The sequence below is a fragment of the Chionomys nivalis genome, chromosome 26 (genome assembly GCF_950005125.1).
Source record: "Chionomys nivalis chromosome 26, mChiNiv1.1, whole genome shotgun sequence".
NCBI lineage: Eukaryota > Metazoa > Chordata > Mammalia > Rodentia > Cricetidae > Chionomys > Chionomys nivalis.
The window spans coordinates 8680951-8697103 of NC_080111.1; the positions used below are offsets into that span (position 1 = coordinate 8680951).

At 42.2% G+C, this 16153-nt stretch overlaps 1 protein-coding gene across 2 annotated transcripts in view; it reads right to left on the minus strand.

Moving 5' to 3' along the window:
* The window catches only part of Ankar (ankyrin and armadillo repeat containing), a 46516-nt gene that overhangs the window by 14034 nt on the left and 16329 nt on the right, over positions 1 to 16153 (minus strand). For both annotated transcript variants that reach the window (XM_057758500.1, XM_057758499.1), the window contains 6 exons: positions 12978 to 13082; positions 10393 to 10634; positions 9187 to 9355; positions 4990 to 5231; positions 4626 to 4779; positions 4387 to 4548 (listed from right to left, as the gene is read on the minus strand). In XM_057758500.1, coding sequence (XP_057614483.1) covers positions 4387 to 4548; positions 4626 to 4779; positions 4990 to 5231; positions 9187 to 9355; positions 10393 to 10634; positions 12978 to 13082 — 1074 coding nt within the window. The remainder of the gene's footprint in view (positions 1 to 4386; positions 4549 to 4625; positions 4780 to 4989; positions 5232 to 9186; positions 9356 to 10392; positions 10635 to 12977; positions 13083 to 16153) is intronic.

A 16153-nucleotide genomic window follows, 5' to 3' on the forward strand; every position in this document is an offset into this window, starting at 1 on the left:
ATGTGTATATGTATGTATGTATGTGTATATGTATGTATGTATGTGTATATGTATGTATGTATGTGTATATGTATGTATGTATGTGTATATGTATGTATGTATGTGTATATGTATGTATGTTTGCTGTGGAATATTTCTTTACACTGTGAAGATGTGTTTTTGCCAAGGCACCTCCTAACTAGTTTAATAACGAACTGAATGGCCAATCGCTAGGCAGGAAGAGGTTAGGTGGGTTTTCCAGGGACAGAGAGGACTCTGAGAAGAAGAGAAACAGAATCACTAGCCAGATACAGAGTGGAAACAAGAGAGAGAAGATTGTTTATGGATGTTTGTTATAATTTGTGGGGGGTTGGTTACAAATTGTTATTGATCATAGTCAGGAAAAAAGTTAGACAAACAAGTTAAATTCAAAGATGTCTTTCTAAAGGAAAAATGGGGACCTAATATAAAAATGATGAGATAAAAGGGCAGATTATTGAATCTACTTAATTAATCTAAAAACACCTATTAATCTCAATATATTTTTCATTGGTATGGATTTTGTTTTATTGATACAAATTTAAGGTTAGCTTTGTTAAGCTGTATGCATGTGTCTACTCTTGTGTGGGGTATTATTTAAAAATGTAATGTATACTTAAAAATACAGGTTAGTAGCTAGGCATCTATAACAATCATACTTATAGTCATATTAGTATGCTTTCAAGGTTAAAAAGATATATTTAGATAGATGGCATCACCGTATCTGACTTCAAGCTCTACCATAGAGCTATAGTAACGAAAACAGCTTGGTATTGGCACAAAAGCAGACAAGTGGACCAATAGAATAGAACTGAAGACCCTGACATTAATCCACACACTTATGAACACCTACCTGGTTTTTGACAAAGAAGCTAAAATTATACAATGGGAAAAGAAAGCATCTTCGACAAATGGTGCTGGCATAACTGGATGTCAACATGTAGAAGAATGCAAATAGATTCATATCTATCCCCATGCACGGAACTCAAGTCCAAATGGATCAAATACCTCAACATAAATGCAGCCACCCTGAGGCTCAGAAGAGACAGTGAGAAGTAGCCTTGAACTCATTGGCACAGGAGACCACTTTCTGGATAGAACACCAGTAGCCCAGACCCTGAGATCAGTAGTTAATAAATGGGACTTCTGTAAGGCAAAGGACACAGTCAACAAGACAAAATGGTAACCTTCAGAGTGGGAAAAAGATCTTCACCAACCCCAACTTGGACAGAGGGCTGGTCTCTAAAATATACCGAGAATTCAAAAAAACTAGATATCAAAATATCAAATAGTCGCCGGGCGGTGGTGGCGCACGCCTTTAATCCCAGCACTTGGGAGGCAGAGGCAGGCGGATCTCTGTGAGTTCGAGACCAGCCTGGTCTACAAGAGTTAGCTCCAGGACCGGCTCCAAAACCACAGAGAAACCCTGTCTCGAAAAACCAAAAAAAAAAAAAATATATATATATATATATATCAAATAGTCTAATTAAAAATTTGTACAGATCTAAACAGTTAATTCTCAACAGAGGAATCTCTAATGGCTGAAAGGCACTTAAGGAACTGCTTAACATCCTTAGCAATCAGGGAAATGCAAATCAAAATGACTCTGAGATACCATCTTACACCAGTCAGAATAGCTAAGATCAAAAACATTCAATAACAGTTTATGCTGGAGAGAGTGCGGAGTAAGGGGAACACTCCCCCATTGCTGGTGGGAGTGAAAACTTGTACAGCCACTTTGGAAATCAGTATGGCATTTTCTCAAAAAATTGGCAATCGATCTACCTCAAGACACAGCAATACCACTCTTGGGCATAATACCCAAAGGATGCAAACCTATGCCACTAGGACATGTGCTCAACTATGTTCATAGCAGCATTATTCGTAATAGCCAGAACCTGGAAATAACCTAAATGCCCCTCAACCAAAGAATGGATGAAGAAAAGGTGGTACATTTACACAATGGAGTACTATTCAGAGATAAAAAAAAAAATGGCATCTTGAAATTTGCAGGGAAATGAATGGAACCAGAAAAAAAATCCTGAATGAGGGAAGTCAGACACAGAAAGACACAGTCCGTACTCACTCACAAGTTGATATTAGATATAAAACGAAGAATAACCAGCCTACAATCCGCAACTCCAGAGAAGACAGGAAACAAGGAGAACCCTAAGAGACATACATGGATCCCTCCTGGGAATGAGACGTAGACAAGATCTTCTTGGTAAATTGGCACCGTGGGGGAAGGGAGGAAGTAGTGGGGAGCAGGGAGGAGAACATGAAGGATTCGGAAGAATGAGTGGGGGAAGGACAGAGAGGGAGAGCTAGGAAAGAGATACCTTCAAAGAGGGAGCTGTTGTGGGATTAATGAGAAACCAGGCACTAGGGAAATCCCAGGAATCCACAAGGATGACCCTAGCTAAGAATTTAAGCAATAGTGGAGAGGGCACCTGAACTGCCCTTCCCCTGTAATCAGATTGACGACAATCTCAATTGTCATCGTAGAACCTATAACTTCCAGCAACTGACGGAAGCAGATGTGGAGACCACAGATGAGCAAGGGACCGAACTCCTGGAGTCCAGTCACAGAGAGAGAGGGGCGATATTATGAGTGAAGGGGCCAAGACCATGATGAGAATACCTACAGAAACAGCTGACTTGATCTAGTGGGAGCTCACTGACCCCAGACTGACAGCTGGGGAACCAGCATAGGACCAAAGGAGGCACTCTGAATGTGGGTGACAGTCATGTGACAGGGGCTGTTTGTGGGGCCACTAGCAGTGGCACCAGTATTTATCCCTAGTGCATGAACTGACTCTTGGTGCCCATTCCCTATGGATGGATACCTTGCTCAGTCTAGGTATGCGGGAGGGGAGGACCTTGGTCCTAACTCAAGGGATATGCCAGACCCTGTTGACTCCCCATGGGAAGCCTTACCCTCTCTGAGGAGTGGATGGGGGTGTTTGGGGAGAGCGGGAGGATGGGAGGTTGAGGGAACTGGGATTGGTGTGTAAAATAAGATTGTTTGAAAAATAAAAAAGGAAAGCTGATTGGCAGGTAGCTAAGCAGGATTTGGGGGGCAGAGAGAACACTTGAGAAGGAGGAGGGTCGAGTCTGAGAGCTACAAGCCAGATGCAGAAGAAGCAATATAGGAAACTCTCAGATGAGGCAAGCCAGCCTCAGGGCAGCACAAAGAGAAACAGAAACAGGTTATTTTAAATTGTAAGAGATAGCTGGAGATAAGCCTAAGCTATCGGCCAAGCATGTACAACTAATAATAAGTGTCTGAGCAGTTATTTGGGGAGCGGCTGGTGGGGCAGAGCTGATCGGCAGTCTAGATGGAAACCCCGCCTACATGTGTGTTTCTTATGTAAACATGTCTGTACATGGTTATGTGTATGGGGCTCCCACAGCCAGCAGGAGTTACAGGCAGGGTGCTGGGAACCGAACTCGGGTCCTCTGGAAAGTAACAAGTTGCCTTAACCACTGAGCCATCTCTTCAACGCCTCCCCCATTTACTAGACTTTTATTACTAACTAAAATGTATATTATAGGTCCTGACCATGAAAGAAACATTATCTTCTGGGTTATTTATGCCTTGGAAGAGTTAATAACTTTCTGCAGCTACTCATAAGCAGGAAAGAAGCCGGCCGGTGGTGGCGCACGCCTTTAATCCCAGCACTCGGGAGGCAGAGGCAGGCGGATCTCTGTGAGTTCGAGACCAGCCTGGTCTACAAGAGCTAGTTCCAGGACAGGCTCCAAAACCACAGAGAAACCCTGTCTAGAAAAACCAAAAAAAAAAAAAAAAAAAAAAGCAGGAAAGAAAAGGGGAGCTGCTGACTTCAACATCTGGGTGCTTTTGAGGAAACACAGTTACCTAGAAAACAAACGCGCACAGAAGCCGTTTTTATTTTCTTTGCAAGAAATAGCCCACAGCCTCTACCCTGAATTCAGCAGAGTCAGCAAAGAACCAGAGCTCAAAAGGTCAATTCTTTTGCAACAAAGGCCACTTTTTATAAACAAACAATAACTTATATAAGCCAACAAGAATTGAGAAAATGTAATTGAATGTTAACCTTAAGAAATTTATAGCTCTTGACATTTTAAAGTTCTCTTAAAATAAATGGATTGTTTTAGTTCAAAAATAGTCAGTGCTCACTGTCTTCATTTTCTATCCTACTCAGAATTCCAGAGCAAGAAGGCTTGACACTCTCAGGTTCCGCACTCGAACCCACCAAGGTCTTGGGGAAACCATTTATCCTTCTCTGCGCTCTTTCACGGTGTGAACAGAGATAGACAAATGTTCTCCGACTCTACCGAAGCCTTATTTTGCTCATAGTAATTAAAAACTTGAGACTGCATACACACCAATACAGATGGATCCCACGGCTCTGATGACGCTCAGAAGGGTGCCTTCGGCTATCTTGTTGATTCTCAGTAAGCGGACCAGGGGCGCGATGCCGTTCCCTTCACATATTTGGTTTTGATGCAGCCTGCTGTCCTTACTGAGCGCGATGACCGCTTCGCCTCCTGGCAGAGAAGGGGAAGAGGTGGGTGGGCGTGGACTTCAGCGTCTACGCCAGGGGTCTGCATAGAGCGTAACTTACCTACATACTGCATCTTGGCTGATGGAGACAGAAGCATGTTTATTATGAAGTTGTAGCCAATCTGTTCCGCCATAAACTTCTGCTGTTTCAGGGTTTGCCCTGCCAAGGCCCACAGTGCTATGGCTCCTTGTTCCTTAACATCTAATTGAAAGGCCTATTCAAGACAAAAACATGCCATTCATTCAGTGAGCATCTTCTGAACACATTAGGGATATGTATTTTTATAAAGTGTGCATTTTAGAATTTGATCGTCCAGTCTCTAAAAAAAAAAGACCTGAAATGAAGTGAACCCTCTAAACAGCTGGAAAGTTAATGGTAAAATCAATCAATCAATCAATCAATCAACCAATCAATCAATCCCTACCTTGAGTAGTTTGAGGAGATCTTTAGTTAATTTTCTTTCGAGAAACGCCCTCTGGATTAGAGGGTTGCAGTTGGCCAGGGACTCCACAGCCATTGCACCCTTCACTTGGACACTGAGCTGCTTGCCTTTAAACAGAGCGACCAGGGGAGGGATGGCCCCTTCCATGGCTAAGGCATCCTGCACCTCCTTGTTGTCGCGGCCGACCTCGGCGATGGTGGCCGAGGACACTGCCTTCAGCGTATCTTCAAAAGAGTTGAGAGCAAGAGAACCAGTCAACCTGCCACGCAGCAAGGTAGCTTTCCATGTTACAAAACTGAATTCCTAGGTTCAAAGCCAAGACTGTCCAGATTCGTCCTTTAGATTTTATTTTCTTCACTACTTCTTATACTGATACTTGGGCATATGTAGATGATTATAGCATATTCAACATAGTTTAACTACAAATATAATATCCAGAATTTTTGTTTACCACTAAAATATTTTCTCCACTCTTTTATGAACATAAAAGTCACAAATGCCTTCTGAATATTGCATATCAACGGTCATATTACATTTTATTAGCAATTCACACTTTAAAAATATATGTTGTTTCAAACTTTTTGCTGTTTTAAATGATTCCAGGAGAAATTTTCTTAGCATTTAGGTATTTATCAATACCTTTTTCCCCCTTTAGCATTGAGTATCTTGAATTACTGGAATAATTCTATACATCTCCGTAAATTGTTTTCTAAAAGATCAGTAGCATCTTATTCTTTCACGATCAGAGCTCAGGGATATCAACTTGATTTTGTCCTTTTGAATACAAATATTTTCATTAAAATGAATACATAAAACTTAATAACTTGGTAGACTAAATAATATTTCATTTTATTTTGTTGTTACAAATTTTACAGAAAATGTTTTAAGAATGAGTGAGAGAACTCATATACTTCACCTGGATATATAAATTTAACTAGTACATTGATTTTATATATTTATCTGTCTACAACTTAGTTTTGTTATATTTATTTATTATCTATTCATTTCTGTTATTCTGTCCTGGCTAGCTTGAAACACACTATCTAGGCCAAACTGGCCTCAAATTCACAAAGATCCACCTGCCTCTGCCTCCCCCGATTCCGGGACTGAAGGAGTGTACCACTATGCCAGGCAACAATTTGATTTTCCACATTTGTGTTGGGAGCACTAAGGTCCTTGTGTCCATAGATCACCATGGAAGCCAGGAATGTTAAGCATGCTGGATTGTCTTCCCAAAGGAGAAGGTGGATAAATGGGGGTGACTAAATGCCTGGGGTATCGCAGGGCCAGCCTACATCGAGCTCCCACAACCAGGACTGGAGGGAACTAAGAGACCAATGACTATCTCTAGAACCCATCTTCTTGGAAGAAATCACACGCACTTTTAGTTGAATTTCAATGGAGTTATGCCTCCTTGCACACTGGGGATTGTATTACGCCGGGAGACATTTTCCCCAAATTGTACTGTGTTTAAGCATGCTGGCAATAAACGGGCTGGCATCAGACTCCCGATCTGATCCAGTGCAGTTGACCAAGTCAGGCTGAACTGAGCTTTCCTTCCTGCCTCTTCGTGAATGACTTTGCTGCTGCCGGTGACGACAGCAGGGACCCGCACACATCTGAGGCTGTGTGTAGACAATCAATAGTTTAGTACAATCAATACAATCTGTAGATGCGATGCTTTCATCAAACGTCCGCTGCCCTGTCGTGTCCTCTGTGACGCTCTTCTCCCTCAGTACAGAACGAGACTGAGAGCATGCGTTTCATTTATGATGTCTCTATAGCTCTTCTGTCGCTCTTTGATTTGACTTTTGGGACTTTTTTAAGTGAATAGTAATCGTTTATTTTAGACCTCGGTTCACGTTTGTTTCTTGTTTCTCATGGATCAAGATATGCACCTGTTGGGGGACACGATCTTCAGGTGTGTGATTTTTGTTTACGCTGCATTTGTTTAACTCTGTGAAGCTGTGTGTTACCGTGCCTGTCTAAAACACCTGATGGTCCTAAAAAAGCGATGACCGGCCAATAGCGTTATGTATTAGGATCTGGTGCCCTCTTCTGGCCTGCAGGCAGAGCACTGAGACTATTGTATACATAATAAATAAATAAATCTTTTTTTTTAAAAAAAAGGTGACATCGTATGCCTTGACAATGGTTTATGTCGTGTTAAAGGATGCTCACTGATTTTCATTAGTGATGTTAATTTAGATTCCACAGTTAAGCTCCTATTCTGTTTAGTTGCCATTACTGCCTTGCTTCTAATAATAAGAACCTGCACTTTAATATTGTGTGAATAAGCTGGGCACACCCTTAATCTCGGCATGTGGGAGGCAGAGGCAGCGGGCTCTCTGTGAGTTCTAGGTTAGCCCAGCCTTTCCCATAAGACGCTGTCTCAATAATAATAAAGTGTTCATCAAAAATTGCCATCAAGCCGGGCGGTGGTGGCGCACGCCTTTAATCCTAGCACAAGGGAGGCAGAGGCAGGCGGATCTCTGTGAGTTCGAGACCAGCCTGGTCTACAGAGCTAGTTCCAGGACAGGCTCCAAAGCCACAGAGAAACACTGTCTCAAAAAACAAACAAACAAACAAACAAACAAAAAATGCCATCAAAATTGAGCAGAGACATGTAATATTTCCCTGAAACAATCTTAAAATTTTTTTATAAAACATTAGTTTGCCCAATTGACTTGCCTATCTCAAAAAGCAAAGTAACACAGATAAAAACCACACACCCACTTTGATGCGATTTTCTTAATAACTTAATGCTTTAACTGAACCACTTGGCCCAGAGTAAAGAGAATTAGTTGTTAAAATGCTAAAGTTATGTAGAGAAAAAAATAATTACAATTATAAATTTAAATTCTTCATACTCCTTAAAGCAAGAGGATAATATAGATTCCAGTGTAGGAGAATAATGCTTTTATTTAGGTGTTAGACCTAAGAGGGAATTATTTTAAATATTTATTTCTATTACTTTTTGTGAGCTCACTTATTTAAGTTACTGTTATAATTCCTGCTTTTTTTAATACTATCTAGAGCAGGCAGGGAAACAAAGACAGAGCGAATCTCTTACTTGACTTTTTTTTTAAAATATTTATTTATTTATTATGTATACAATATTCTGTCTGTGTGTCTGCCTGCAGGCCAGAAGAGGGCACCAGATCTCATTTCAGATGGTTGTGAGCCACCATGTGGTTGCTGGGAATTGAACTCAGGACCTTAGGGAGAGCGGACAATGCTCTTAACCGCTGAGCCATCTCTCCAACCCAACGTTTTTTATTAATGGCACAAACAACGTAAGATGGGGAGTTCTAAGTAAAATTGACCTGGTGGAACTGGGCATAAAGGCTGCCCCCTTGTGCTGCTCCTCCAGCAGTCAGTAGAGGCTTGCAAATGGTGCAGAAGACTTGGAAGGGAACACTCGAGACCGGAAGGATGCTTTAAGTGCCTTTACTAGAAGAAGACACTTGCTTAAATTGAACTTCTAAAATAATGCAAGCTCTCTGCAGCCTTCCCCTTATCCTTATCCTTGGATTATTTTTTTAACCAATGTTTTTATTTTGTATTTATTCTATACTTACATATGATGAACTAAGGCGAAAGACGGATGACAAACCAAGCCGGAACAAAAGGAGACACAGCGGTACCCATGTTTTTCTCCTTATAATTGAACTGCTCATACTGCCCTGGATGTGACTGTCCTTACAGAATGCAGGTGACCGCTTACGGCTGCTGCAGAAGCTGCCTGGTTTTCCTTGCGCTCCTAGGACTGAGGTGCACTTCAGAAGCAGGTACCTGGCTTTCTGCCTGCTGATCGCCTTGGATTTCGATATCAGACATAGAAGAGCAAATCTACAGTTCTTGGTGTGCATCGCAAAATTGCTTCCAATGATCTAAATATTTATTCATAAAAGAATAAATGTCCTCCCTGAACATAGAATCTGCTCTGTTTTCACTATTCATGGTTATATTCTTATTTATGCAAATGTCTAGTTAAACATTTTAATATACTTCTGAGAGTCGATTATTTCTATGAACTTAGCAGCTTTAAGTCTTCTAGCTATTTGGGTTATACTGTGTGCAAAGATCCGTTCAAAGACAAATCCAATGTATTTGTTAACAGAAACATCCAGATCACATTGGTAAATCTGGCGACTTAAACAGACAGCTGAGGCTCACCAGAGTCGGAACTCAGAAAGCGGATGAGGTACCGGATGCCCTTGTGCTCTATCATCGCCCTCTGATTGCTCTCGTTTCCTATACAGAGCACCCGGATACAGTTCATCACGTTCACCAGAACGCTTTCGATGTTCAGGTTCAAGAGATTGACCAGCGCTGGGATGCCATTCTGAGGAGGAACGAGAAGAAATGTGAGCTCCTTCAAGATCGATGCCCGGTCGTTTCGAAGCCTGTAATCTTTCTGTGAACACGTCCTTGTTTACTAGAGAACATCTGTTGTAAACAAAAGTGTCTACTGACGTCACACAGTTAAGACAACGGAGTCATTCTTATCCAAAAAAATACGGTATTATTGCAGAATGAAGATAACACATAAATATTTGTTTCCTGACCCATTAAAGTGGGACGGCACAGCACAGCCTAAGGAGACAGCATCCATAGAGAAACTTTACCCTTATTTTGGCTAGCTGCCAGAATCAATTAACATGAGACTTACGTAGATAATACTGAGTGACTGAAAGAGATGTGGGTGTGACTAAATTTCCAATATATTTTCTGAAGGATTGATAATAGACATAACAATTCAAGTTTTCCATAGACATTTTTTTTAAAAAAAAATGCACAAAGGCAAATTACATACAAGAACCCAAGGAGAACAGAATATAAATGGTTTTCCACCATAAGGAATCCAAGGTAATTATCTATTTGATAACACACATGGTTCAGTTCATATTGAAAAAACAATTCTATGAAGCAGAAGAAACTTCTATCAAGTACCTCCCCTTCATTTGCGAGCATCTAAAAAAGATCTTAACGCGTTCGCTGACACAAGAGGGTAGGTTTTGTTTGCGGAAACAAAGCAGATCAGCCATTGCTTGGAGTTCACCAAAAGCAATTTTATCCTAATTCTCACTCAGAACTAATATCTTCATATAAACCAGAAACAATTGGTATATACCATGAGAAGTACTCCATCTTCTCTCCGGGGCCACTCACGTCTGAACTAGGCCCCCTGGCGTTGGGCCACAGCCCTGCACTGACCTACATGCCCGCGGCTTGCTGAAGGGTTTTTCTTGACATTCTTTCTCCTTTAGCTGACCAGCCCTGGGAGTTTGATACTCTAACAGCACGGATCTCTGTCTTTCTAGTTTCTATGTGTGAGGATGGCTGCCAGTCGGAAGTGATGTCTTACGGGACGGTACTCACCCATTTGGCAATAACATCCTTGTTTTCACACCTCGCAATATCATACAGGATGACGGCGCAGCGAGAATGGAGTTCGGGCTCATCAGAAGACAGCAGGTTGATCAAAGCGGGGATGCCTCCCGCCTCCACCACAGCATGCACTACGCTTACGTGGGTTGAGATATTGCTCAATAACCCGACGGTCTTACACTGCAGTTTTATTCTGGGACATTTTAATAGATTGATTAAGGCAGGAATGGTGCCTGTAAAGTAAGACCAAGGTGAGCATTGATGTCTCAAAGTTATTTATCGTCCATTTATCCTAACAGTAATGAAATAATGTTCATGGTATGGCAATAAGATAATTACAGACAGTTCTACAAAATACAGAATAACAATTTGAAGTGATGTGATTTTTGTCTTATCTACAAGATAGTGACTTTTGCTGTTTGGATGTTTAATTTCATATAACATAATCCTACATATTTTAGTAAATCTAAACCATCTTTAAAACACTGAATTTTGGCCTATAGAACTGATAATTTGTTATGTAGACAGAACTATGCAGTTCATCATCTTCTGTCTCAGCTTCCCAAGTGCTGGGAACAAGGTATGCACCATGATGCCTAGCTAATAGAGGCTTTGGGTACCACATGATAACAAGGTGTGCACAGTCATCTCTAGCTGATAAAGGCTCTGGGTACCACATGATAACAAGGTGTGCGCAGTCATCCCTAGCTGATAAAGGCTCTAGGTACCACATGGTAACAAGGTGTGCACTGTCATGCCTAGCTGATAAAGGCTTTGGGTACCACATGGTAACAAGGTGTGCACCATCATACCTAGCTGATAAAGGCTTTGGTTACCACATGATAACAAGGTGTGCACAATGATGCCTAGCTGATAAAGGCTCTGGGTACCACATGGTAACAAAGTGTACACCATCATCCCTAGCTGATAGAGGCTTTGGGTACCACATGGTAACAAGGTGTGCACAATGATGCCTAGCTGATAAAGGCTCTGGGTACCACATGGTAACAAGGTGTGCACTGTCATCCCTAGCTGATAGAGGCTTTGGGTACCACATGGTAACAAGGTGTGCACCATCATCCCTAGCTGATAGAGGCTTTGGGCACCACAAGGTGAAGTTCTGCTTGGGATACTGACTTGTCTGGTGTGGCAGTAACTGTGTAATTATTTGAATATGTTACCATATATTATCTTAAACCAAAAAGTGAAAAATATACTCATTTAGTAAAATGTAACAGTAGCCTCATCCATTATAATAGAAATATAGAAATATAGAAAACCTAGCTTTAGTTGAATGCTTGTTAGGTTTACCTCAGGTCAGTTGCTAAGATGCACAAAGTTATGAAAAATTATGACTATAACCGGGGCTCCTTTATTTATCTACCTGAAATGAAACCATCTATTGTTAACTTTCGGGGGACACAGAGCTTTTCCAAGCATGCTTTTAATGAGTTAAATAAATGAAAGCTTGTTCATCCATCAATATTTACGGGACATCGCATGTGTCTCAATATGCATGTTAGCAAAGTGGATTCCAGCCTGGATAGTTCGACATTCACATCCCTTTCGGAAAGTCAGAGCGGACAGCGTGGCTCTCAGAACAAGTCCGCACGCATGGTTGGCTCATTGGATTAGTGAAGGAACCAGGCCAGAGGAACCGTGCAATTAGTGCAGTTTCTGAACGCGGAACTCCTTACAGACCTGGCCTGACATTTTCTTCTAGTTTTCAATTTAAAAAGGGACTGGAATAATTTATAGAAAGCGGTCATAGTAGTACCGTGTTGTTTACGCTGTCACCTTGACGATGTCATCTAGACGTACCCAAGAGGAGAGCCTCTAGGCAGGACTGTCTAGATAAGGCTGGCCTCTGAGTGTGTGTGTGTGTGTGTGGGGGGGGGTTGTTTGGATTACTAATGTTAACCGATGTGGGAACTCTCATACTGTGGGTAACACCGTGACTGGGGCAGGGGATCCTAGACCGTAAGTTTAGAGAAAGGGCTGAGCATGAGGAGGGATGCATGCAATCATTGGCTTCCCTCTGCTGTCCACTCTGGGTGTGTGCGACTGACTGACTCAGGTCCCTGCATCCTTGACTTCCTGTAAGGATAGATCGTAACTTGGAATTGCAAGATAAAATAAACACTTTCTTCCCTGCATGGTTTTTTGTCAAGGTAGCTTGTCACAACCTACAACAGACAGTATACTGAAGTTCTTTTTATTACTTCGTAAAATTTTAAGTTGTGTGCGGAGGGGGATGGGGAGGATCTGAGAGAAGTTGAGAAGAAAACCACGACCAAATATATTCTATAAATTTTAACTTAAAAACAAGGCTGAGGCAAGAGGATTACGAGTTCAAGGCCAGCCTGGGTTATATGTGCGACCGTGTCTTGAAAAACACATACATGTGTGTGTGTTTATGGTTTACATCTGATACCAGCATTAAATATGTAGTTCTATGATAATATACGTGTATTATATATACTATATATAATATATTAAAATGATTAACCTGAGTATAATATAGCTTTACTTAAACTATGACAAGAAAAAGATAGTTAATATATATTTTGCCTCACCTGCATCCAAAATACATTTCCAGTATCGGTCGTTGGCTAAGCAGATTACTTCTAAAGACATGACGGCCATCATCCTCCGCTTGAAACTTTCACACTGCAGCATCTCTGGTGAGTATGCAACAGAGAAACGCAACTGTGATTCACAGCAGAGTCACCGGGATGACCGACGTCATTGTCATACGATAGAGTGAACACACGAGTTGAGACCACCCCATCACCAGGTGCATGCGCCAAATCCTCTCTGTGTGTGGTCCTCTGAGGTGCTGGCTAGACTATCATGGGCTAGCTTGGATCCCAGAGGCCATCAAAGGCCCAATCACTAGCTGGGTGCTAATGGAAAATTAGGGGAGCATTAAGAAGTGGGACTTAGTGGGAGGTCAGAGATCGCTGGGGGTGGCATCCTTGAAGGGAATTGTGGGATTCTGTCTCTCTGTTTTTCTATACCTCTCATGAGGCTAACAGGCCATGGGCCTCTAACAGCCTCTGCCACGGGCTCCTGTAATACCTGTTATTACTCCATCACAGCCAATCCTGGGAGCACAGATCAAGTGCTCTCTGCAGAAGGTGACTATCTTGACATTTGTGGCAATAACAGAAGCCAACACAGTATGCCCAAGACCTCTGAGCTTTATAGTATATATATAGTTACTGAAAAAAATCTAAAATTATTTCTTTGGTCTGAACGGCTATCATTGCCTAAAAATACAGTTCAAATTAACTAGAAGAACAATACATGTTTTCATGCACCTACCATTAATTTTGAATAAAATCTGAGTAGATATTAAGGATGGCAAAGTAAACTACACAATCAATAAAAATTTTAATAGCCATTAAATTGGATAGGATGCTTTGCACATTTCCTGAAAATGATTAATATGATATTTCTAAGCATAAATTTGAGCTCCGAACAAAAGATGAAACATTATGTATGCTTCTGAACAGTGTCTCTGTGTGAGAGAACATGGGGCCATGTCCTTCCTTCGCCCCCTTCTCTGGCCTCCCTCTTTTCGGAGCTGTCCCAGCCCGCACTCAGAGAACACTGTTTTAATTTCAGCTAATTAACCTGCTCCCAATTAGGTGACTTTTGCTCCTCGTGGAAATGGGCAGTGTAAGGCGAGAGAACTCTATCAGGACTTGCGCAAAGCGAGAAGCTGCATGCTTACTGTTTATTGTTCTGCTGGTGCCGTTATCATGGAATTACCAGGACTTTCTAACCACAGCTCCTGCAGGAAGTGACCCCTGCAAGGTACCTGTGCCATTAAGCCATTCTTGTCAGGGGCCAGACTTGGAGGTATTTGTAGTGGATGTCTGTTCGAGTTGACCCTCACAATGAGTCTTTTAAAAGACGAAGATACAACAACATGCGTGCATAAAAATAAACACCAAGACATTTCCCAGCAGCTTCTTGGGTCAATAGCCTCAGGACATGTCCTCGCTACTTAACAACTGCCAGGGCCGATACTGAGCCATTTCTGAACCAACAGCTAGACATCACTTTTTAAAGTGTGTGCGTGTGTGTAGTGTTTGTGCAAGTGTGTTTTGTGTATGTGCACTCATGTGCGTTTTGTGTGTGCATGTGAATTTGGTGTTCGTGTGAATGTGTGTTCTCTGTGTGTACATGAATCTACCTTTGTATTGGGGTTTTGGGGTCCAGAGGCCAACAATGGGTGCCTTACACTGTTTCTTCTCTACCTTGGTTTTTGAGACAGAGTTTCCCAGTGAAGCTGGACCTCATCCCCCGACTAGACTGGCTGGCCAGTGAGCACCCCAGACTGGCTTGTCTCCTATTTTTACTGCTCTCACGTCCTCCTTATCTTCCCTTCTGCTGCTACTGTCATTTAATCTTCATGCAGGTTTTGTGGGATATTGAGAATGAATAGATTCTCATTGTACATGATTCCATTATACATTAAACTGATCGAATACTTTTATCTTTATAATAGTTCGTCTAGATTAAGCACAAAGTTGGAGAAAATTCTCAAACAACTTCGCAAACCCCAGTGCTAGGATTACAGAGAGGCTACCATGCCCAGAGTTTACTTGTGCGCTTAGCATCTGGATTCAGGTCCTTGTGTTTGCACAGCAGGTGATTTACTGAGCCATCTCCCTGGCCCAAAGAACCAAACATCTTAAGCCAATAGAATCAGCCTGGAATGTTAACTGTATTTTACTCCACTGGGAAAACATCAGTTTTTATTCTCCATCTCTTTTCTTTTTCTTTTTGTTTCAATTTTTATTTTATGCTCATGATTCAAAATTCAAAGCCACTAAAACACCACCAGCAAAACATTGTGGTTTTTCTTTAATATTTATTTATTTATTATGTATACAATATTCCGTCTATGTGTATGCCTGCAGGCCAGAAGAGGGCACCAGACCTCATTACAGATGGTTGTGAGCCACCATGTGGTTGCTGGGAATTGAACTCAGGTCCTCTGGAAGAGCGGGCAATGCTCTTAACCGCTGAGCCATCTCTTCAGCCCCAACATTGTGGTTTTCCGCACACTTCTCCCTGACTTTGGATTCCTTTCCGTGTAAAGCAGAGCTCTGGACTTTGGGCCCACAGTCTGTGTAGCTGGACACACCGCCACATCTCACTACCTTAGCCTTAGGCTTTGTTTATGGTCTCGTGTTATGGGAGACGGGGAACCAGCTCAAGGCTGCTCTGCCATCTCCACCTTTCCCCTTCCTCATATTTACAGCTGTCACCACGATCAATACTTTATTAATATTTACGTTATCTCTACAAATATCGATCTCATCTGGGCATCCACGGGGCCATCTCATTTCTCACTATTTTGCCCTGGAGGTGATCTTTCCCTACTTGAGATTCATCTTCCTGGTTTTCACTGACCAGAGCGTTGCCCGCGGCTCCAACACCGGACACCTTGCTGACATCCCTGAAACTCCAGTGGCCTTGCTCTCTACTCCTCGGGGCCTTCCCACTTCCGCTCACCGGGGAGAAGGCAGCCTCCGCACCTGCTGGCCTTTCTGACGGGACCCTGCGGAGAACCCCGGCATTGCCTGTTCTCGCTCTCCATGAAGGCTGCGAGGTGGGTCTGAGCCGGTCTCAGCTTTCCTAACACTGGCTTGGGATCCTCCGCGAGGCTAAGTCTAAGAGGTTCCGGCCTGGTTCCATCGTGTGGATGGCTGCCACACCGTCCCGTTTTCTCTTG